General features: G+C 39.3%; 1 protein-coding gene across 2 annotated transcripts in view; it reads right to left on the reverse strand.

Annotated features, from left to right (window-relative positions):
- npnta (nephronectin a) overlaps positions 1-25,927 on the reverse strand; it is a 126,145-nt gene that overhangs the window by 67,180 nt on the left and 33,038 nt on the right. Inside the window, exons 3-4 of one of the 2 annotated variants that reach the window (XM_055223876.1) lie at positions 20,795-20,845; positions 12,397-12,489 (exon numbers count right to left, since the gene is read on the reverse strand). In XM_055223876.1, coding sequence (XP_055079851.1) covers positions 12,397-12,489; positions 20,795-20,845 — 144 coding nt within the window. The remainder of the gene's footprint in view (positions 1-12,396; positions 12,490-20,794; positions 20,846-25,927) is intronic. The other variant, XM_033974743.2, reaches the window with a different exon arrangement.

Genomic DNA, 25,927 nt, shown 5'->3' on the forward strand with positions numbered 1-25,927 from the left:
TCCTTTAAAGCCTGATATTTTTGCTCATCCTGTCGCCGCGGTATTGGTTTAGTCGTGAAAGCTGTTTTACTTTTTCCCCTCGTGCTTTTGAGTTTTTGCTTTTCAGGAGAACATTGCACAACAGAGACTATAGTCGCAAGTTGAATGAATCTTTTAGAATGGGTTTTAGCTCAATACAAGTCCACAATAAACTGCAGCTAACTCAACGGAAGCACCGGACGGGGATAGACTCGGAGCTAAGGAGAGTCAAAATGGCGTGCAGAGATTGGCATGGACACCGGAAAATGTAGAGGTGAGACAATCGGTTTAGACAAAAAGATGTATCACGTTCCAGATAACCTGTCATGAAATAATACAGTGCTATCTGTTTGGTGCTGTGGGCAGGTAAATTAGAACCAACAATAGACGTGTGCGCTTTTGTTACTCGCTGAATTGGGTGTTTCTCGGTGAAAGACACGCTCAATGCAGTGTTAAAGAAGATTATGCTTTCTTTTTGGTACTGAACCATAACCCGAGTACACTGCAATCTGGTTTTATTTTCGAAGGGCTAAGCTAGATTTTGGAACTAAGTGCTGGGATGTGGGCGGGATAGGGATCTTAAGCTCCAAATGCAGGACAATACAGGATTATTCAAACTTACTCGAATCAGCGAAAATACAAGTCTGAGGGGTGAACCATTTTCAGGATATTTGACATAATACGTCTCCTTTAACAGAAAAGAGTTGAATTTGTTAACACTGATCTCATACAGGGTGTTCATAAAGTCTATTCACAATTAAAAAATGATTACAAAGATATCTTAATCAGACTTGTTCCATACTCAGTGTTTTCCAAAGTGTTTTACCTCATTTAATCCACTTCTATATGGGCTCCATTAGTCGTACGAAGCACATCTGGACTTCTTTCTTTCGTGGATTTCTTGCCATGTTCGCTGCAGCAGAGCCTCATCAATGGTCGCAGTTGCATCTTTATCTTTGTCCCGTACCTTTGCTCGAAACACGATATATTTAACACTGCCCCATAGAAAGAAATCCAGAGGTGTGAGATCTGGTGAACGCGGAGGCTACGGATTTGGTCTTTCCTTTCCAATCCAACGATCTGGAGGAGGAACTCACAAACACGCAGACCCCAATTTGTGGAGAAAAAAGTCGCCACCTGGATTTAACTAAGCAAATATGTTGGGGTTCCTGCAGTTGGTCCGGTCTAGGTTCAGCAGAATGAGGTCAGCTGACACCTGAATATACTGAATGACCAGGTTATTCCATCAGTGGATTTTTTCTTCCCTGACGACACGGGCATATTCCAAGATGACAATGCCAGGATTCATCGGGCTCAAATTGTGACAGAGTGGATCAGGAGCATGAGACGTCATTTTCACACATGGATTGTCCAACACAGAGTCCAGACCTTAACCCCATTGAGAATCTTTGGGATGTGCTGGAGAAGCTTTGAGCAGCGTCAGACTCGACCAGCATCAGTGCAACATCTGGGTGAAAAATTAATGCAACACTGGATGGAAATAAATCTTGTGACGTTGCAGAAGCGAAATCGAGAATGCGGGACGTAATCAAAGCTAAATATTAGAGTGTGTGACCCATTTTTCTTATCAATTACCTTTTTAATTAGGATTTTAAATTGTAAAGAGACTTTATGGGCCCCTCTGTGCAATTATTTACTCTTTCACTGTCATTGTGCCCATTGCAACAAGTGTTTTTTCCTCTGAAAAAGTAAAAGATTCCTTCCAGATTCAAACTGATGAAGACTTTCTTGCATATTAAGAGTTTCTATTCTTCACACAGCTTCTTCTTTGAGAGGAGTTTCCGTCCTTCTCCCGTTGTTCAAACAAAATTGCCCTGACTGCCCTTGACGGTCCAACAGATGATTTGCTGGTGGCGTTGGCGTTGAATACAAACAGCTCTCATCAAGAAACCGCAAAGAACATCCCTGACTTCCTCATTTAGAAGGGTCAAGGATTTTCTATTATATTAAGAGATACTTGGCTGCTGTGCCATCTCGTTTCGGTAACACGTTTATATCCAAAAGAGCAACCTTGTTTTTTTTTTCCTTTGCACGGTGGAGTTAAATGACAAATGCGGAATATCTAATTATATTTTTTTAATTAATACCAAACCTCGCATGCCGTGAAACGAGATGAAGAGAGAAGAGAGCAGATAATGAAATGAAAACACACAAAAGGATAAGATAGAGTGAAGACTTGCAGCTGCCTCACTAAAAGCTGCACCAGTGTAAACAGGCGCAGGCAGATCGCTTACGGAGCCTTTAAGTGCTTTTAAAAAGGTGGGAAAATATGACCTCATTATCTCAATACATGAGATCACTGCCACAAGAGGACTTTTATTATTATTAACGTTCTCGAAAGACGACAAATGATGCTTTTGTGGGTTATATAGTTATAATCTGTGACATCTGTGGATCATTATGTTATATTTAGAACATTTAAACTGCGATATTGCTCGAAAACGACTGAAGCGAAGTTGAGCGGACTTGTTTCTTTTGTTGCGGTTGAAAACTGCGGTACAGATTCCCACCTGTCCCTTCACGGTCTCTATATCTGTAGCTACTGTGAATTATTGATCCATAAAGTGATTTTTTTTTTTCTTAAATTTAAGCTAAAATGGTCATGCAGTGTTGGTGAATCTTAAGTATGGAAAAAAAATATTAAGGATAGGTGAAAACGAGAGTGCAGGAGGACGAGTTCGAGCGGGTAAACGACAAAAGACAATGTCCTTAACCAACTTGACTTTTTATCAGGTAAAATCCAATTAGCTCAAACTGAATATAACTAATATTTCACTATAGTTAGAAGTTTAGGTTGAAGTAAAAGTAGAATCCCTTTTCTCCTAGTCAAGTCCAAGAAACACAGAATAACATTATAATAGAAACAACCAGAAACAACCAATTAAACTTCCTTGTTTTGGCCCAAAAGTGTGATGCAGTTGTCCCTCGCTATATTGCGGTTCACCTTTCACGGTCTCGCTGTTTCGCTGATTGTTTTTGGTGCAATTTTATGAACGTGCATTGTGTTCTGCGTCCTGATTGGCTGTTGGACTGTAGACCATTGTCCATCCGTCTCCTCCGTGCCGTGTCTCCTGTTCAGTACAGAATGTGTTCAGACAAATTTACATAAACGTTGGATCGCAGTGTGACTCTGAAGTGCTGTACGTTTGCAATTTGTTTTCTCCCCGACAAAACCCACAATGTCGATGAAACGTTCTGCACCGACAAAGGCGCCGACGAAGGTTTGAACTTTGCGTTTAAACGAGAGAGAAATGTGAGAAAATGTTAACGCCTGTGTGAGAAAAGTGTATAAAGTGTGTGGTGAGGGGTTTTACAGCAAAAAACATAGAATAAGTGTAAAAAAATAAAGCGGATTTCGCCTTTTGCGGGTTATTTTTAGAACGTAACCTCCACGATAAACGAGGGACCACTGTAAATACATTTTCCACTCCAATAACAAAGCCACAGTTTCTGCCTATCTACATTTTCACACATTCAGATAAACTTGAAATGGGCCGATATTAAATCAAACAAATCAAAATTGGAGTAATTAAGTACTGAGCCTTTGAGCGAACTCTCAATCAAACCCGACTGCACCTTTGAATAGCTCTTCATTACGGACTTATGAAAGAACATGACTAATCTGCCTTCAACATTTGAACACTTTGGACTCGGCTCCTTGGGGGAAAATTTTAAAATAGCGTCTTAACAGTGGGTCAGCGGCACCTCATTACAGACACCTGCGTGGAGCAATCATCTTATTACTGTGATTGGATCGACGGGAGGGACGTACTGCCAAACACGTTAACGCTACAACGAGTTTATTTGTGTGTGAGGATAAATCCATTTCCCTCGACCACATCGGACCGCACAAAAAAACCTCCGTAAGAGCCGACGTGATGTTTATTATTGTGGGCACGATTGACTCACTGCACGAGCTCGCCGTGTCTCAAATCTAATGCGAACTTTTACTCAGACTGATCCAATTATGTTTTTAAATGAGACAATCCAATCGTTTTTATATGTAGATGACTCCTCTTTGAATTAGAAGGTTAGATCTGCATTCTGGGCACTTCTGACATATTTAGAGTTCAAGTTTTGATCGTTTGCACAGCAGAAATAAAAGAAGTTGTACATTTATTTGATCCATGGGAATTAAGACCAACCTCAGGGGAGTCGAAGTTGAAAAAAATGACATTCGTGACATTTGTGAAAGTGGGTCATTTGCAGATAGAACCTTCTGACTATGAAAAAGTAAGTCATTTGTAATGCTCCCTAGAATTGAAATAGTCTTTAGCGAGCTACCAGCTAACATTAGCATTATACTTATGGAAAAACAATCATGTGTTTGTCCTTCATAGTGACTCAAAATACATAAAAATGCATCTGAAATTTGGGCTGAAATGTCCCTTTTATACCAAAAATACTGTCCTCTGCAACTAAACAAGGATAAAACGGCAACGTTCCAAAGCAGTTGACTGTGATTGGTCAATTTAAATCTATACTGTGTTCTGATTGGTTCAGGCAGACAGAACCTCATAACACCAAGTGAGTCTTCATAACTCCATCTGTTTTTGCTCATAAAATCCTCAAAAAAGCACCAAACTCCATATTTTTATAGAGTACAGTACGCAAACACAAACAAGAATCTATGAATAACTCAATTTTTGACTAAAATCAGAGATAGAACCTTATAATTCTAAGGAAACGATGTATTATGCCTTAATATTAGCATTAGCACTGAGACACAAACGGCTTTAACAAGTTGTCAGTGGCATTTACCCGTAACTCCCTGTCCACTGTGACATCTTTATGTATTTACACATTTAAGCACGACACAGAAAAAAACCCACAAAAATAGAGATACAATTTGACAGGAAGTAGTGATGCTAACAGTGAGCTACCCGAGCGGGACTGTACACAGAGCCATTTGTTATTACTTCATGCTGCCTTCATGAACTCAGGAATATGTGTTTTCCGAGTTGAAAAACGCACATGAACGCACACAGAAATTGGAAAAAGTCCTCAGGAACTCGGGTCAAAACCTGCTGCGTGGAGACGGCGAGCTGATATGTTCATTTATCGCACACATTTGCGCTCTTTTACATGGGTTTAGTCATTTGGACATTATTATAAGAGCAACAGATCTGTGCATGAAAAATCCGACACTACAGCTTAAGCTTAATTACTCGGCGATGAAACGGTACTAGCTTAAGTAAACAAATGAGCTTTAGCTTTAGAAAAGGCTAACAGCAACAGCTCTCACAGGTTAGTGCTATTAAATCTCTGTTAATGAATGTAAACAAGTCAAAACCCCAACATCCTATCTCAGAATCCCGACTTCCCGAGGACCACACGAATGCAGCATTAATGACGATCTAATGGAACGAATGGCGCTTAAGTGATTTGTTAAAAAAACAAACAAAAGAGCTGGATTCACAAATAAACCTAGCGGGTTCTTGGAGTCTGTGATTAAGCCGGAGGAGCGTCGGTGATGTTGTGTTTAGGTGTAAACAAGATGGCTTCCTTTGTGGTGGCGTGTTTGCTGTCGCGAGGCATTTAATGGTCACGTTAATCACAGCTTCAGGTCGTGGATGTTTTCACGCCTGCCTCTTCCAGCTCAGGTTTGCGTCTCAAAGGGTTCGGTGAATTATCGGCTCGCGAGTTTCTGCTTCCTGTTTCGTTCTGGAGACATTTTGAAGACTTTTCACCACTACAAAGACATGGCATTTTGCTTTACATTAAATTAAACAGTCTTATTTTTTATCATTGTGAACCCGATGGATAGTGGAAGGAACGTGCAACAGTTTACGTGTGAATTAAAAGTGCATTCTGTAACATTTTTGCTCGTCTCCATGGAGATGTTGTAGCTTTGCATGGAAAAACTGGAATTTAACTTTTGATTCTTCAAGCGCTACAGTCTCGATTGAGGTATAGTTAAGATTAATGCAACACTGTGGAACATTAGAGACGTAATGGCATCTCTCAGAAAAACAGGTGGCAGAATCCCCATCAGAAAAGTTACATAATGCATCTTTATGAAAAAAAAAAAAAAAAAAGTATAACTATAACAGATTTTAAAACAGCTAATAATTTGTTTTCAACTCGATTGAATTTAAGTTTATCTGGGAACTTGATAAACCTCGTGTCTGTGTGAAAGGTATGACTCAAATATTAAGGAATTAGGAAATATTTAGTAGTAGTAGTAGTAGAAGTAGTAGTAGTATTAAAGGTGATATATTGCACAAAGTGGGTTCTTATGAGCTTTTAATCCATATTATAATGTTGTTACATCCTCAAAAACACAGCTGGAGTTGTGTTTCGTTTCATTCACACATGTTTGAGTCACACTTTATTATCAGTCTGTCTACATTTCCAAAGTACAAGATGCTCTGTTCCACCTTGTGATGTCATGAAGTGGTAGTTTTCAAGTTAACAGCTACATTTTACCTTTAGTTCAGCAGAGACTGGCAGTTCCAGGGCTGAAATTATCCAAATGATTTTAGTGAAGTTGTATGGAGTTTACAAACACACTCGAGCACTTCCTGTATTACCTCATGATGACATCACGAGGTGGAACAGAGTGTTTTCTGTTTGAGAGAAGAACTCTGTCTATGTAAATATGCAGGGTTTGTGTGTTAAACATGTGCGAATGAAACAAAACACAACTCCAGGTCTGTTTGCGACGAGAAGACGACATTATAACAGATCAGAAAACGGCGTAACACAGGCCCTTTAAGCCTCTTGTTCTGTGCGTTTTCTACTTGACCTTGGCGTCGCTGAGGTCAGACATCAGTTCTCACTCAGGGCGCTTGGTCTGCCTGCTCCAGATGGATGGACGCTCTGAAGGGGACAGGATGTTACACTGTCTGTGAATAGTCGCCGCTTTGTGCCTCTGTAGCGAGTCACAGTTTAAGCCCGGCTGACTCCTCTGCGGCTCCTCGTATTTATTGAATCAGATTGTGTGGGTTGTTTGGTTTCTGCTGCTGTATAGATAAGAAAATGTACACTCCCACCTTGTATCAATGCACTTATTTTAGTATCAGAACAAATACAAAAGTAAACTATGTAACTTTTCTGGTGGTGGAGGATCTGATAGTTGCGTCTTTGCCTGGAACGTTCCACAGTATGTCCTTGAAGAAGACTTAATGTGCTTGTGTCTCTGCTTTATTTTTTTTTATTTTTTTTACAATTATTCTATATGTTTTTGTCTGTAAAACCCCTCACCACACACGTTATACACTTTTCTCACACAGACATTAACATTTTCTCACATTTCTCTCTTGTTTAAACACAAAGTTCAAACCTTCGTCGGCGTCTTTGTCGGTGCAGAACGTTTCATCGACATTGTGGGTTTTGTCGGGGAGAAAACAAATTGCAAACGTACAGCACTTCAGAGTCACACTGCGATCCAACGTTTATGTAAATTTGTCTGAACACATTCTGTACCGTACAGGAGACACGGCATGGAGGAGACTGATGGACAATGGTCTACAGTCCAACAGCCAATCAGGACGCAGAACACAACGCACGCTCATACGATGTAAAAAAAGCATGTAAAATTGTGACAAAACAGCGAAACCGCGAAAGGTGACGCGCGATATAGCAAGGGACAACTGTACAATTATAATCTATGACGCCCGTGGATCGTTATGTTATAATTTGCACATTTTAAATCGTTCGTTTATCAAATTACAGGTGATATTTCTAAAGAAAATGTATCTTGATAAAAATGCATTCTAACTGTGCGCTGGCTCGCTTTTTCACAGATTTGACCTGTAACTTGGCCTGGTGACGTCAGTTGCTGGTCTTGAGGTAAGAGCTCAATGCCATAATGAGGACTTGCATCAGAAAAGTTACATAGTGCACCTTTACCTAAATAAATAGTTGACGCAAGGTGATATGAAGTGAACCAGACTCACATATACTGAAGGTCTAAGAGAATATCCTGCACAAAGAGAAAAATAAACATGTTGCTTGTTGAGACATGAGTCAACTCCGAGCCGCTGGACCTCCCTCTCTCCTCTTTTAATGGCCCGCTGTGGAACATTTTTGGTCTGTCCTTCCAAATAGAGAATTCAATTTCACGTCACTCCTGGTTCAAACCAAGAAACAACACAAATGATTATTGTCCCTAATCCATTCCCAGTCCACCACATCCTGAAAAGTGGCAACAACAACAGTATTTGATCGCGTTTCAACACGTCTCCAAAGCTTTCGCACTGTTATAAAAAAAAATAAATAAATAAAATAGATCAAGTGTTATCGGGAGGGAATAGCTGAAAGGGCAAGCGTGCCACTCTGGTCGAAATAAAAAGTGAGCTCTCAAAAGCTTACTGGACAAATGGGAGATTGTTGAGCACTTGAACGGTACAGTTTCATCTTTAAAAGGTCTCCAAATCGCGTTTGTCAGATAAGCCGGCCCCCAGATCAGTGGCAGCCGCCGCTATTGTAGTGGGATATGGGACACCAATCCTTTTTGGCTGCGCCTTTGTTGCAGATTAAGACAAAGTATATAGCCAGACGGGAGCCACCTATAGCCCCGCAATGCACCGCGAGTCATCTGGAACATTCCGGAAAGGATTTCAGCACCGCCCCCCACTTTTTAGTTGGGATGCAGAATACAAACTTCTCCAGTACTTTATGAAGACGGTCGGGTCAGTGTTGAACCAGTCCCAGTTCAGATGGGCGTAGGGTGACCGCATATTCAAGATTCAAAACTGGGACACACCCGGGTTGGGATGGTTGACATGGTTGGTATAAATAAAATTGTTAAAAGAACACGTAACATTGTCCATTCTCACCTCACTTATGGGTCAGTGTATGATCTGAGGGACTTTTTTTAGCCTTACGCTCATTTTCAAGCACTGTTTTCTGCATTTTAGCTAAAAAAAAACATTCTTTTTCTGTTGGCAGGTATTAAATTGGTCAAAAATTGGAACACCGGGGACATTTTTTGTATAAAACTGCAGGAAATCAATGGTTTTGGATAAATCAGGTGGGACTGTCCCGGCTACATAGGGACGTCTGGTCACCCTACATTGGCTAAACCACATGAATCACGCCTATCAGGGACGTGCATGATCCGTATCACAACAAATATGGCTGTTTACGAGGAAAAAACAAAGAAAAAATATCACAGGAGACTACGGGACGGGGTAATATAGTGAAAAATATTTAAATAGTTGTTTTGGAGATGTGCAAATGGTAAAAAGTCACATTTTTATGGAACGCTTTGTCTTGCCAAAGGACTTGACAACATTCATCTGTGGATTCGAACTGCCAACCTTCGGATCAGAGGACAAATACTCTATCACCTGAAATAAAAACTATTAAAATGAAAAATTATTTAAAAAGAAATGTCTAGTGCAATCTCCCGAACAAGTTTATAAAATGATCTTAGAGACATTTTAATGGTCCATCCACTTAAACCTGGACCTTAAGACATTTACAGCAACATTTTAGCACATTCCTGATACATTATGAAATATTGTCTGAATAACACACAAAATAAAGTTATTACATTCAATTAAAATGAAAAAAACATTGTTGATTTCTTTAGAATCAGTGAGCGAAGCATTAAACTAAACTCTGACCCTGGTTTGAGACGCAGCCAGAGGTGGATGAAGTACTCGATTTTGTTACTTAAGTAAAATTAAAGATACAGAGGTGAAAAGTTACTCAAGTAAAAGTAAAAGTATCACATGAAAAAATCGACTTAAGTAAAACTATTTAAGTACCGGTTTAAAAATGTGCTTTAGGAGTAAAACGTACAAGTATTTCATGTGTTCGTGTTTCATATTAATTCAAAACTGATTCATATTTTGGTAAAACAGTAACAGTATCAATACATTTATTAAGTTTTCTCATGAATTTTGCGTATTTTATTTTTGTTTGCTCAAAGTTGAAGCTTGAACTCGAAAACTTTAGTCAACTTTACTAAGAACATGATCAAAATAAGGCCTCAAATCATAGGAAAAGTACTTTAGTTTTCCGTTAAAACATGTAGTGGAGTATAAAGTACAGATACCTGCTCTCAAATGTACAATAGTGAAGTAAAAGTAAAAAGTATCCACTGTAAAATTGACTTAGTAGAAGGATAAATACCTAAAAAAGTACAGTACTACTTCTGTATCCCTCTGTATAAAAATCCACATGACAAAACCTTTATCCTTGTTTTTAATTACACACTCACAGTGATCCCAGTCTCAACGAACACTGCTCTTTTTGTTGGCTTTTTCTCAACACCGTAGTAAGTAATTGCTGTAGTATTGTGATAGAAATCGCAGGGGTTTGCACCGGGCCGGGCAGTTACCTCCTGTGAGTAATTGAGATGTTATCAGCAGCAGAGAGGGGGCGCTCCAGGGATCGGACTGGAGGACCACGCGCCGCCTCTATTCTTTTTTTTCGGAAGGTTAAAAATCGAGCTGTAGTAAACAATGATGACATCGCTCAAGGCAGTTTTTCCCCTTCGCTTGGGCTAAAAATGCACACATCAGCACAACAGCAGGTGAAGTTTCCATGGTGAGAAGGGACAGGAAGTATGAAATCTTTCAGTATCCTCCATATATCTTTGGAGTTTCTTCTCGCAGCAGCACAATGCATGGCAAATTTCCATTTCCACATCAAAGAAAGTGATTGTAATGCATTATATGGCACTGTCCACACAAGAAAGAATCCATGATGAGGGCAAATCTACTTTAGAAACTCTGGTCTATAGTCCAGCCTTTGATGTGGAACTTTTGACAATAACAATATAGTGTTCATACGTTTCAGCTTCCTGTTATAGGTGACATTTTGAGGACTTTTTCCCCATTGAAAAGATATAATATTTAGTTTTAAATGGTTAATTACTATGGCAAGAGTACTAAATCTTCATCATTCTGAAATCCATGGAAAATAGAATTCAAATTGTGTTTATTATTGCACTAGAAGCTAAAGAAATACTTAGAAAATACATGAAGAATTTAAATGGTCATATTTTTAATCAGCGCTTTTGCATCTTCAAGGTACTTAAAGGTCTTTACATCAAGGAAGCACTCACTCATTCACATACACATTCGCACACCAGTGTAAACAGACACTAGGGGCGAGGTGGGTTAAGTGTCTTGCCTAAAGACACAATGACAGCATTCATCTGTGGAAGCAAGAAACACACCACCATCCTACGGGTCACTGGATCTGACCTCGCAACCAATGATGTTTTGTTTGGTTGAGGCTTAGAGACGTATCCATGCGTTTGTGTCCAGTAGGTTAGACGATTGTAACGTCCTGTTCACTGGACTCTCCACACGAGCCTTAAGACAGAACAGTCCAGAACACTGCTGCTTGGGTCAGGACTAGAACCAGGAAGTACTTCACACATGTGTCCTGTGCTCAGGTCTAGAACCAGGAAGTACTTCACACATGTGTCCTGTGCTCAGGTCTAGAACCAGGAAGTACTTCAACTCAAGTCTCTGCACTGGCTCCTGTGGCTAAAAGAATAGACTTTAAAGCAGCTCTGCTTGTGGACAAACTAAACCAGGGCTAAACCAGGACTAAACCAGGATTAAACCGGGACTAAACCGGGACTAAACCGGGACTAAAGCAGGACTAAAGCAGGACTAAAGCAGCACTAAACCAAGACTAAACCAAGACTAAACCGGGACTAAACCGGGACTAAACCGGGACTAAACCGGGACTAAACATGTTGAATTTCAGTTTTCTGGAGTTAAAACCTGAACATTCTTCCTGAAGATGTGACACAGACTCGACTTTGACAATGTTTAAATCCAGGCTCAAAACAGTTCTGTTTAGCTGTGCATATGACGGAAAGGTTTTTAATCTGCACTTTTCTCCTTTAATGTTAATTTTATGATGATTATTTGTGATTAATCATGTTTTCATTTGTTGTTTTGCGATTTTAATGTCTTTCTTATTCTGTAAAACACTTTGAATTACCTTGTGTGCAAAACAAATAATTTTTTATGTCGAGAGTGGAATCGAACCTCCAACCTTCAGATCAGTTGCCAAACACTCCACCAACTGAGCTACAGCTTTAAACCCATCAGCATGAACCTCTTTAATCCTTTTTTTTTTGTTTTCTTGGATAGAAAAACGAGGACGAACCCAACACAACCTATAAGAGTGACCATTTCTCTTTCTTTCCCCTCTAAAACCCGTCCGTCCAATCTACCGTCCATCATGTTCTAAAAGGCAAAAAATACCTTTCTAAACGATGTCATATAACTTCATAGCCGACACCTTGACCCCTATTGCGCGGGTCTATTGTAAAGGAAGGGTATTTGGAGCCATAATACGTCTTGTGTGACCATAACTTAGCGTGTCCATTTCGGTGTGAGTGAGTGATATCGGGGTCACGTTCCGCCTGGTGCTCACCTTGATTGCAGGTCTTGCCGGTGAAGCCCGCGTGGCATTTGCACTTGTCTGGTCCCACACATTCTCCGTGCTTGCATCCTGCCTGGCACACGGCTAAAAACAAAACATTTAAGAAGAAAACACGGTGGTTAGTTTGTTTGTTTGAGTCATTTCCGTAAATCTAGTGTTAATCTTAAAGGTCCCATATTGCACAAAAGTGACTGTTGTGACGTTTAAGCCGTGTTTTAAAGCTGTTAACTCATCAAAAAAGTAACCTGGAGTTGTTTGAGCTGCTTTTTACTTTTTGTTTAATACAGATTGGTGATTTCCTAGGGCTGAAATGATCCAAATGATTCTAGTGAAGGTGTGTGGAGTTTCGAAACACAGTGGAGCACTTCCTGTATTACATCATGACATCACAAGGTGGAACAGAGTGTTTGAGAGAAGAAAACAGCCTAAATGTGAAGAGTTTGTGTGTTAAACGTGTGAATGAAACAAAGCACAACTCCAGGTCTGTTTGTGATGAAGAAACATTATAATATAGATCATAAAATAGTGTAACATGGGCTCTTTAAAATGTCCAATATTGCAAGTGTTGGTTAAGGATATTTTGATGTCCTTGGAATGTTTCACAGGCATTAACCTTATCCATCTCCCTGGAGACAAGGAATACAGGTTTTTTCATGTATTTTTGGGTTGTCTAGCCCACAATACATTTTTTTTTCTCTACAAAGTCCTGGCGTCCAGATATGAGGACATGAAACATGAAAAATAGTTTATTACAACTATGAAATAAAACATTACTTTTTGAAAATTACAGGACTCAGGAATGATTCATGTGAGCTGTCGTGGTTTGTATTTTCTTTTGATTAAATAGTGAGTCATTTATTGTAGAACTGATGCTGCTTTTCTTTGAATTCCTGCATGTTATTATTAAAATGGGTTAGTCATTATAAGTATTTTTTGCTTCAGCCTAAAAAAAACCCTTTCAGTCATGATAGAAATGTTGCGTACAACCTTACAACAGTTGAATAATGTTTGATTTGATTTGATTAGTTTAGATTCAAGGTGGAGTTTGTTAAAGGCATATGTGTTTGTAGCACTTCAAATGAGCCACATTGTTCCAAGAGGCACAATTGTTGTTTCTCATTTTGTTTTTACACTCAGGAAAAATATTGCTATGTTCAGGCACTTTATAAATAGTTTTTGCAAATCATTATTCAACTGTGATTTTATTTTTTAATCAAAATTATTAAAAAGTAGAACCAATGTCCTCATATGTGCGCATCATTTTTCTCATAATTCTTTATTTTTACACTCATCAGGTCCAATCAGCTCAAATAACAATGAGAAATTAATAAAAACATGACATGCAAGAGCTCGGGTCTTGCGAGAACACTGTGGAACATTCCAGTCAAAGCGAAAACATGGAGACAGGCAGATGTCAACAGAAAAGTTACACAGTGCACCTTTAAGCTACACCACATTCAAAAAAATTCACCAATATTAAACATTTTATTTCTACCAACAGTTGAAATATTGTTCACTTTCTCCTCAAAAAAAAAAAAAAAAAAACATCGCTGAATTTTCTCACTTCTGACGTCGTTTTCTGATGTTGAACCTTTGGGCAAGACACGGAAATGAGTGTGATTCTTGTGTTGTTTTTCGGAGCGGACGTACGCGCTAAATGTTTATATCAGCCTGCCCCCGCGGAACGTAAACGACGCACCGCTAGGGACTTTTGTGCGGTTGTATTTTTAACAACCTCTGAGCTTCGAATAACCTTTTTTATTACAGTTCAGAGCGATGCCTCCGTTCTGAAGACAATGTTCCCGCTCTCTCCGTGGGACACCCTGATTATCACTGACTAATGCTAATGGGGAGTCATTTTGGGCTAAGTACATTATAGATTCCTCCACATTACACTGAGGATAAGCTTGGGGGAACTTTTATCGCCCTTGCTTGCGTTAAATTATTGAAAGCCCGTACAATACAAATTACTCGCCCAACATTTCGGCGCTAAGTAAAGTCATTTGCCTGATAGTTCCTTCGGAGTCGCTGATAAACTTTGGATCGCAGCCAAAACGGGTAAAATCGGCCCCTTAAGATTCGCCATAAAACAATTAACACTTTGATTATGGGTGTCGGCCATTTTAGCGAGGAGGCGCTAACAGCTAACCTGGCTTATCTGTGCGCGGCTCGCTGTAAAGCATGTCAGCCAACTGTTACTAATATTCATTAAAAGCTTCATTAGTTCTGTCATAATACTGTGCAATCACAAGACTTAATTAAAAACCGAGAAAGGGAGGGGCTTGTGAGTCGAGGCGTGTGCGAGCGCTGATAAAGAAAACAGCAGACAGCCAGTCACACCTGCTCGCGCAATTACTCGTGAGCGACGTTAGCGGTTTACAACAATACACAGGGTTTGAACTGAAAGTCGTTGTATTAAAAGCAGTAGTTACACGTTGACGAAAAAAAGGACGGGCTGTAATACTGTAATTTATACGTTTTGGTGATTAGAGGTTGGATATTTTGACAACCAATCGGAGATCAGAATGGGGTCCACAGACGGAAATCTACTTGTTCAAACGTTGCAGTTGGCGGTTGGATCTCTGCTGCTGACACTGACGCTGTTTTTGTGCCGTTGGACAAGCAAACGTCTACGATATCTTATAAAATGTTTGAGCGATTTGAGTGTGTATAAGTGAAATGTAAAGTCATATTGGTGGACTACACTGCTGCTAAAATATGGTAATAAATATGGTGTTTGTTTGCGAATATACGTGATTAAAGGTTCAATTTTACCCTATTTTCTGGACTATAACACGGTCGTCAGATTGTCAGTGTGAGCGTAGTGAAGATGTGAGATTATATACTCAGATGCGACTTATATTCCGCAAATACGTCGCATCTGAGTATAAGTCGCACCCTCAACCAAACTATGAAAAGAAAAAAAAAAAGTGCGTCTTATAGTCCAGAAAATACACATAGTACCCAAAAATGTACTCTTTTGAGCTCTAAGTTATGTTATAATGCTGTTACGTCATCAAAAACATACCTGGAGTTGTGTTTTTACTACTTTACTATTAGTCTGTAACATCTCCAAAGCTCAAACTGCTCTGTTCCACCTCGTGATGTCATGAAGTGGTAGTTTTAAAGTTAATAGCTACATTTTACCTTTTGTTTAGTACAGACTGGCAATTCTAGGACTGAAATCATCCAGTGAAGGTGAATGGAGTTTAAAAACACAGTGGAGCACTTCCTGTATCATGATGACATCACAAGGTGGAACAGAGTGTTTTCAGTTTGAGAGAAGAACTCAGGCTGAATGCGCAGGGTTTGCGTGTTAAAAATGAATGAAACAAAACACAACTCCAGGTCTGTTTGCGACGAGGAAACAACATTATAACACAAACCAGAAAATAGTGTCACATGAGCCCTTTAATATTGATTTCCTTTGTATTTTTCTGCGTGTTATTTAGCAAAAGCAGCAGGTTTCCTATTTGTCATAAAAACGGCAATTACCCCTATTCATAATTTATACAACACAGCAGGGGTAAAGTAGGTCATAATATTTAAATTAGCATCATTTTTTCATTCAAATGGGTTTCAGCTTCCTGTTATATGTGACATTTTTTCCACCATACAAAAGATATAATGTTTTGTATTAAATTTAATCGAATTACTTTGACAAGAGTCCTAATTTTTCATCATTCTGAAACCCATGGGCCTATCTCGCGTTGCTCTGAGTCATATTTTAGTTTCAACTACCACCGCTACACGTAACACGGAAAACTTTATATATTTTTATGCATATATTTCCTCTTCCGCTTCTACGAATCAAACTGCAATCATTTCTTTGACAGATGTTGAAATTATATGTATCTTTTCTACTTTCTGAGCCCGGCCTGTTTCTGTTTCAGGACATTTCCTTGCGCTCGTATGACTCAGTATGTGCGTTTTAATCTAATTGCATAGCCACAACTGCCTATTCATGCTCCGAGCGGCGTGCGATAACGATAACCACCGCTCCTCGTGTTTCAACTTACTCCAAATTCAAAGTCTCCGAAGTTTGAATCCTAACCTGCCCTTGATAACATCTCCCCGCGACTACAAAGGAAGCATTGTTAGCGCACTGAAGCCTTTGTGTTAACACCGGGCGCTGGCAGTGTTCACAATTACACATTTAAAAAAGACCAATTTGTCCGGAGTTAAGTCTCGAACCCAAAGTTAATTAGACCTTGGATGGATGGGAAAGCCTGCCGACGCGCCCGAGACTATTGCTAGCTACTTGTTATTCCGGCGTATAGTGAGAATTTGATTAGCAGGATCACAGACCGCCATCATCAGAGGGTATATTTAAGAGTGGGTTCTGGCAGGGAGATCAGGAGACGGGGCTAGACTCCATTAACCCAAAAGGACACGCTGGATAAACATGTCCGCAGCAGCTGGAGGGCTAAACTTAGCGTGAGTGAATTCCGCGTTGGAAACATGCTACGTGATGATAACCCTCACGCCGGACATGCCCACGGACGAGATGGGGGCGACGTGATCAAGGGCTTTTGTTAGTTTGGTGACTGATAGAATGGTTAAGTGGAGGAAAGAATGACACGGTGTTAGTGTAATAAACAGATGGGATTTTAGGATTTACTTAGACATAACTGTTGATATATATAGTGCAGTACAACCAGTGGTGGAGGGTAATGAAGTACAAGCAGAAAAGTACTGTATTTAAGTAGAATTTTCAGGTATCTGTACTATACTTAAGTACATTTTGCAGTGGGTACTTTTTATTTTAACTTCAGTACATTTAAAAGCAGGGATCTGTACTTTCCACCACATTTTTGAACTAAACTGAAAAGTAAAAAATGCTAAGTTTTCATGTGATTTTTTTATCATGTTTATCTTTTTATCAAGTTTCAGCTTTAAGCAAAAACAAAACAAAAATAAATCCAACAAAATTCATGGGAAATATTATTAAATTGATTAATATCGCTGCTGTTGACCAAAATATCTATCACTTTTAATCAATATCACTACATTTAACACTTAAACTAATTAACCACACTTTTACTTTTACATCGCGTTACAGTTGTCCCTCGCTATATCGCGGTTCACCTTTCGCCGTCTCGCTGTTTCGTCGACATTTTTAGAGCAATTTTCCATGTTTTTTTTACATCGTCTGAACGTGCATTGTGTTCTGCGTCCTGATTGGCTGTTAGACTGTAGACCATTGTCCATCCGTCTCCTCCGTGCCGTGTCTCCTGTACAGTACAGAATGTGTTCAGACATATTTACATAAACGTTGGATCGCAGTGTGACTCTGAAGTGCTGTACGTTTGCGATTTGTTTTCTCCCCGACAAAACCCACAATGTCGATGAAACGTTCTGCACCGACAAAGACGCCTACGAAGGTTTGAACTTTGTGTTTAAACAAGAGAGAAATGTGAGAAAATGTTAACGCCTGTGTGAGAAAAGTGTATAAAGTGTGTGGTGAGGGGTTTTACAGCCAAAAACATAGAGAATAACTGTAAAAAATAAAGCAGATCGACTTCACAATTCACCTATTGTGGGTTATTTTTGGAACGTAACCCCCGCGATAAACAAGGGACCACTGTACAGTACATTTTTAAACGAGTACTTAAACATATTAACTTAAGTAGATTTTTTTCCTGTGATACTTTTTGCTTCTGTATCTGTACTTTTACTTAAGTAGCCCAACTGCGTACTTCATCCAATATTGATTACTACTACATAAACCAGAGTACTTTTGGAGCCAGTTCTAGTCATGGATAAAAACATGAAAACGTAAAGCGACACATCAAGATGGGAATTTGAGGAAAAGGTTTTGTTAAGTTTAATACAATTTACTGCAACTAAAACGTAGGGGGAATTGTGTTGAAAAAAAAAATATATATATAGATTCAAAAGATTGTACCAAAGCTCTGTCCAGATTGAGACGTAGTGGTTTCTTTTTGATTTACACGTACCAAAGCAGCTGAAGTGTCTTGCTCCACTGCACGAGATTGAACCACGTCTTTGGATTATTAGAGTACGGCTACTGACAAACGCCTTTTAAAAACATCCTTCAAAACTTAGCGAACCATTTTTATTTTATTCTGCTGTTTTGAATGTATTGGGTTGTGTTGAAAAGTCTTTGTTCTCCTTGACTGTTCTCAAAGTGCTTCAAACAATACAGGTTGATTTATGCGCAGACCTGCTTATATTATATTACTTGATATTGTTTCCACATAATAGTTTTCCCCTTAAGTAGCTGTAGTGTTGAGATTTGGCCTTTCCATTTTTCTAACTGTTGAAGAGTTTTAATTCCTCCCAGCTTTATTGTTCCTGCCAGAACGCCCTGATTGGTTGTCAGAACAATTACCTTTACAACCCCAATTCCCTCTAAATTCTACAAGTACTATAGATTGGAAAAACTATTAGGTTGCCTGACACTTTGGACCCGATTCAAAACAGTGACACTGCAAATGTAGTTGGTTAGCTAACCTTGACCGCGGTTTCAAAAAAGTCCCCGTGTGCAATATGCTACAGATGTAACGCGGGGAAAAACGAGTATAATGTCCATGTCGTCACCATTCATGTAGACTATTTAGACTATTTTTTCTACTGCCTTTAAAAGACAAATAAACCAATAAAGTGATCTGTTTCTTCTGAATGTTCACTCTTCATTTTGATTAGTTGATCCAGCTGTCAGTCACTCACGCCCATCAGAAGTTGACCAATAGGAGAGGGCGGAGGCAAAGTAAAGTGTTTGTGCGGACAGCTGTATTAAATAACACACCGGAGTATAAGTCGCACCGGAGTACAAGTCCCCCCAGCCAAAAATGCATAATAATGAAGAAAAAAAACATACAGTGGTCCGTCTCTATGTCGCGGTTCACCCTTTACGGCAGTGATGTCAAACTCAATTTCACCACATCAGTAAAATGTTTCGTGTCAAATTTGCAAAGATATAAAAAACATGTCTGTGTAACTGCGTAACTTCTGATAAACTGACATTTTAACATGACATACATTTAAATTTACCTCGTCGCGGGCCACATTAAATAACATGGCGGGCCACATTTGGCTCCTGGGCCTTGAGTTTGACACATGCGCGTTACGTTCTCGCTGTTTCGCAGGTTTTCCCAGTGCAATTTTACACACTTTTTTACAGTGTATGAATGCGTATTGTGCTGTGCGTCCTGACCGGCCAAGGCACTGCACACCACCGTCAATCGATCTCCTCCGTCTGTGTGGGAGCCAAATTTAATTCATATATAATAGTGCTGCAAATTTACAGAGCGTTGATATTTTACTATAAATGCCGTAATTTCATATTGGTAGATTTAATATTTGATTTATAAAAGCTAATAAGCTCCATTTATTTTATTGTGTCAATGTTGATGTTAAAATATCTTAGAACTGTTATTATTTAAGTTTTACGTAAATATGTTACTGTCACTTTAAGAGCGACAGCACGTACGAGGAAAAGAGCACACGCTTGAGAAAGGTGCTGTGTCGAGGCAGCGCATAAAGACGCAGCCAAATGGTTTTCTTACCGTACTATTGTTTATTTTTGAGAATGACTTGGTTTGATTACTTCTGTAAAAAAGGAAGGATTTAAATTTTGTAACTGTCTTTTTACATCGGAATCCAGTGGAAGTTATTTTCTCATCAGTAAAAATACACGAGTAACACCAACGGACAACACAAAACCAGGTGTCAACCCGCGCAGAATGTTCAATAATAAAATAATAAAATAAATTAATTAATGTTTGATCGATACTACAGCGAAGCGACGCCAGGACGAAGACGCACGGTCAGAGGAACAGTGAAATATCATCATTATTAATCAATTAAACGAGAGAAATGTGAGAAAATGCTAATGTCTGTCTAAGAAAAGTGTATAAAGTGTGTGGTGAGGCGTTTTATAGCCTTAAATATATAGAATAATTGTAAAAAATAAAGCTGACTACGTATTTTTAGAGCGTAACCTCCGCGATAAACGAGGGACCACTGTATATTTCACATTTAAGTCGCATCTGAGTATAAGTCGCACCTCGTCCAAACTGAAAAAAGTGCGACTTACCATCTGGAAAACACTTATATTATTATTCCCATTGTCTTAAATCTGTGTCTACTTTCAGAACATATTGTAATCGTCTGTTGAGCCGATGTGGATGCGACACTGATCCCTTAATTAAACCATATAGATTTCAGCTTGAGGCCTTCATTATTATTCCAGAGAGGCAGGCTGCATTTTAATGAGACACTAAACACGCCACCGGTAACTCAGGTTGGACATGGAGCAGACAAGATGGCCGCCGTCAGGGTCAGGCTGTGCGCTCTTTAAATATGTGGATTCGGAGGATGGCGTGTCTTGCGAGATTACGTTGAAGAAGCATGTGGAGCTAACCTTGGGGCTGGCACCTTATCCCGGTTACCCTGTGAGTAAAGGCGAAGAGAGCTGCAAAACAAACAGCCAAACAAACAACACAAAAAACAAAAAGGTATGGCGGGCAATGTTAAGTTCGGGATGTTAGAGGACAATGGAGTGTTACACACACGTACACACACACACACACACACACACACACGGCGCTCACTGTGTTGTTCTGGAGACACACATATTCCTGCGATGTGAATGGATGCAACGCTGGACTGTTAGCTCGTTAGCTCGTTAGCAAGAAGGGTGAGTTTGCCATTTTAATTGGTTTTGAATGGAACTTGGGTTACAGATAACAATTAATTATAATGAAAACTACTATAGCATAAATAAATATAAATAAATAAATAATGCATAAATACCATCGGATCTGGAGCGTGACTCGCTTTCAAATAGTGTCAGTGATGAGTGTACGGTGGAGAGGGGGCGGGCGGTGACCATCAGAGAGCCATAGGAAAGATGCAAATAGATCATGTATTCTTTTTTTTTTATTATTATTTTTACTACTGTTGTTTATTTTATTTATTTTGTATTAATTAATTCATTTATTTATTTTATTTTTTTTATTTTAATTGTTTTGCATACTCTGTGTGGTTTGTGTTTTGTTTTCTGGTCAACTACTATACTTAGCTACGACTATTATTACTATTATTATTATTATCATCATTATATTATTATTATTTATTTTATTTTATTTTTTATTTATTTATTTATTTTTATTTATATGTGTGCATGTATATATGGGGATGTATGAATGTATTTTTTTTTTTCTGTTCCTGTGTTTACCCAGTGCCCAAGGGTGAGAGGGGGGAGGGCTGTGATATGTTAAAATGCAATAAAAAATATGAATAAAAAAAAAAAAGATATTGAGTTATAGAATGGTATGATGGGACGGTGTGATCTTTCATTCGTCCAGGAGCAGTTCGATGGAGAGACGATTTCATGTCTGGACGTTGTGTTTCTGATCTAGACGTTTCAGCTCCCATCCAGACGGCATTTTCAGTTTGATGGTACTGGCTGGAAACACTTTGAATTTAACCTCACCGAAGTCGGGCAAAGAGAGGAGTTTTAGAGTGAAACAGGCTTGACTTTGTTTACTAGCTAACGTCATTCCGCATCACTGGTTGGACTTTGTTAACTTACGTGAGGTTAAACTCCCAGTAGCAAAAGAAAAACAAACTTCCGTCAACTGGACAAAAGTTTTAGAGTGAAGACGTTTCGCGAATCATCCAAGCGGCTTCTTCATAACGTCTTTGTTCTAAAACTTTCGTCCAGTCGACAGAATTCATTTTCCTTTTGCGATGGAACATACCTGGACAACTGCGAGATTACACAGACTTAACTTCTCAGTGTTTCAATAAAAAACTGAAAATAGCTTCCAGAAAATGTTAAATTTGGAAGTTCTTTGCCTAGAGATAACAGAGACATCCTGGATTTAGATTCATTCTGTAAAATCTGCTCTTTAATATAAAAAGGTATAACTTCAAAAGGGCGTTTAACCAAATCATAGAGTTATTTCATTCAGCGATGTATTTCCACTGTAGTGAATGGAAAAAGCACCCACTCAGCACAAAGCCAGGACCGAATGTGAGGTATTACTTTGTGCTTTCATCCCTCACTTGTTAGATTGAATTGCGAGTTCAAAAGGCTGTCCTTAAGCCTGTCCGCACTATTGATAGAAACAAAGACTGCGCTCAATCACGGCAAATCCCACTCCCAAATCCACCATGACTTCTGAAGAATCTCATCATCTTTAATGTCTTTAATATGGAACCAATACTCCACCCAAATCCTCCACATCGAGAATTAGTCTCCTATCAAGACACTTTTGCCATCACTTTAGTCTCAGATCAGCTAATCGCTACAGACAAGCTGCGATCCGTGCACTTAAATTAAAAAATAAAGTGAAATCATGTGGGATTTTATGCATAACAATACGCCATGGCACAAAAAAATCCATATTACGCTATTTTCTGATCTGTTATAATGTTGTTTACTCATGAAAAAAACGACCTGGAGTTGTCTTTTGTTTCATCCACACATGTTTAACACACAAACCGTGCAGATTTACATAGACAGAGTTCATCTCTCAAACAGAAAACACTCTGTTCCACTTTGTGATGTCACGTGGTAATACAGAAAGTGCTCCGCTGTGTTTTTAAACTTCATGCACCTTCACTAGAATCATCTGGATCATTTTAGCCCTGGAAATGCCAATGTCTACCAAGTAAAAAGTAAAATGTAGCTGTTAACTGTAAAACTACCGCTTCGTGACATCACAAGGTGAAACGGAGCATTTTGAGCTTTGGAAATGTACAGACTAATAATAAAATGTTACTCAAACATGCGTGAATTAACCAAAACACAACTCCAGGTGTGTTTTTGAGGACGTAACAACATTATAACGTGGTTTAAAGCTCGCTAGAGTCAGTTTTGTGTAATACAGGACCTTTAATTACATCTAAATGTTTATATTCTCAGAGATAGACGACTAAATACATACCGTGTTTATAATGCAAGGTCAATTTCAATGAGCGTTTCCCTCTTTTGTAAAAACTCTAGCTTTTCATTGCATCACTGAAAGGCCATACAGGTGCTTAGTATAAATATATATATTGAATCATGTTGTCAACTCACTGCAATTTTACTAACTTTTCCAATTTACAGAAATAAGAGGCATGGATGTGTGGATTAAGTAGACAAAACTGCACATACACAAATAAACTGGCTTAAAATGTGACTTCTCTAAATACTTAATGGGTGTTTTGAGAATTGTACTCGACAATAGTAATAAATCGTGGACATGTGTAATACTCACAGAGGCAGTAAAACTTATAAAAACAGCTGGTTGGAATAACACTGCACTACATCATGAGCCGTGAAGTCTCGCTCAAACACCCAAACTTTAACAACAATCACTTCTGACTCCACTTCCACCTTGAGGATTAAACTTTTTCTATCGATTCCCACTGCTATTTTGGCCCTGTAAGCTGTAAAAAAGAAAAAAAAAAAAAAAAAAGAAAAAAAAAAGAAAAAGAAAAAAAAAGTCGATCTATTAAGTTCTTTTCTTCCCAGAGTGGAGTTGCACAAACTCAACTCCAGCCCCACACAAGTCTAAGGAACTGCCTCCGTCCATCTATGATTACACCGACCCTTTAGCTGTCTCTCTACCTCACTGTCTCTCACTCTGTCTCACTCTCTACCTCTCTGTCTCTCACTCTACTTCACTGTCTCTCTCTTTTACTGTCTGTCTCACTCTCTACTTCTGTCTCTCTCTTTTACTGTCTCTGTCTCACTCTCTACCTCTCTGTCTCTCTCTTTTACTGTCTCTGTCTCACTCTCTACCTCTCTGTCTCTCTCTCTCTGTCTCACTTTCTACCCCTTCTGTCACTCTCTTTTTCTGTCTATGTTCCTCTCTCCCACTATCTCTCTCTCACTTTGTGCCTCTCTCTATCTGTCCATTTGTCTCCTTGTCCTACCCTCTCTCTCTTTCTGTGTCCCTACCTTGTCTCTCTGTTTCCCTCCCTCTATCTGTCTCTCTTTGTGTCTCCCTCTATCTGCCTTTCTTTCTGGTTCTCTCATCTTCTATCTCTGTTTCTCTATCTGTGTCTCTCTTTATCTGTCTTTCTTCCTGCTTCACCTCTCTCTCTTTTCCATGTCCCTCTCTTGTCTCTCTCTCTCTTTTCCATGTCCCTCTCTTGTCTCTCTCTTTTCCATGTCCCTCTTGTCTCTCTCTTTTCCATGTCCCTCTCTCGTCTCTCTCTTTTCCATGTCCCTCTCTCGTCTCTCTTTTCCATGTCCCTCTCTTGTCTCTCTCTCTTTTCCATGTCCCTCTCTTGTCTCTCTTTCTTTTCCATGTCCCTCTCTTGTCTCTCTTTTCCATGTCCCTCTCTTGTCTCTCTTTCTTTTCCATGTCCCTCTCTTGTCTCTCTCTCTTTTCCATGTCCCTTTCTTGTCTCTCTCTCTTTTCCATGTCCCTCTCTTGTCTCCCTCTCTCTTCCATGTCCCTCTCTCGTCTCCCTCTCTCTTCCATGTCCCTCTCTTGTCTCCCTTTTCCATGTCTCTCTCTTGTCCCTCTTGTCTCTCTTTCTCTCCATCTCTCTCATCTTTAACTCATCTTTTCCGTGGGATAGTGGTGTGGATTGAGGGGATTTGAGCGGAGTGCCCAGTCGGAGGCGTTTCGGAGCATTAAGAGGAGACGTGGAGGGAGGGGTTTATGAATTTGGTGGATTCTGGAGTATTGGACGTGTAGGATGAACTCAAAAGAAAAGGAACATGTGGAACTCCAGAACAACACACACACACACACACACACACACACAATGATCACACACTGCTGTTTGGCCTCATCAGAAAACACATTTATTTTGTCTGTTTGGAAACACAGCTGATTCATGTGAACTTCAGGACATTTGCTGGATTAAAACTAATAATATAATTTGCATAATCTAATTTAGTATCCGTATGATCGTTATCTGGATTACACACACGCTAAGGGACGCAGTTTGAATCTCGTTCTCGACAGAAACATCACCAGTCGAGCGGTCAGATCTACTCGCCCACAAGTTGAGGGTCCAATTCCAGCTCCCACAGGTGAATATTGCCGTTAGATCCTTAGGCAAGACACTTAACTCTTCTTGAAGTATGAAAATGTGTTGTACAAATACACTGCCCGGTCAAAAAAAAAGTCGCCACCTGGATTTAACTAAGCAAATATGTACGAGCCTCCTGCAGTTGGTCGTGACGTAATCAAAGCTAAAGGCGGAACGACGGAATATTAGAGTGTGTGACCTTTTTTTTTTTTTTTTTGGCCAGGGAGTGAATAAAATCTGTCAACTGGATAAAAAGTTGTAGGAGTGTGTAAACAAACATCCATTAAGAGCTGAATGATTGAAGTATGACCTAGGCACAGTCCTCACTTAGTGTAGCTCAACAGACCTAGCCAACATACAAAAAGTGTAAATATAAGCTGTTTACAGGTTCAGTGTCGTTAGCTGCTCTCTTCAGACAGATATAAGTCAGTGTCCAGCAGTGATCTGACCACAACTGAAGAAACGTCACCCTTTCTATAACTTTTTGTCCAGTTGACAGATTTAAATTTTG

The sequence above is a fragment of the Periophthalmus magnuspinnatus genome, chromosome 1 (genome assembly GCF_009829125.3).
Source record: "Periophthalmus magnuspinnatus isolate fPerMag1 chromosome 1, fPerMag1.2.pri, whole genome shotgun sequence".
Taxonomy (NCBI): domain Eukaryota; kingdom Metazoa; phylum Chordata; class Actinopteri; order Gobiiformes; family Gobiidae; genus Periophthalmus; species Periophthalmus magnuspinnatus.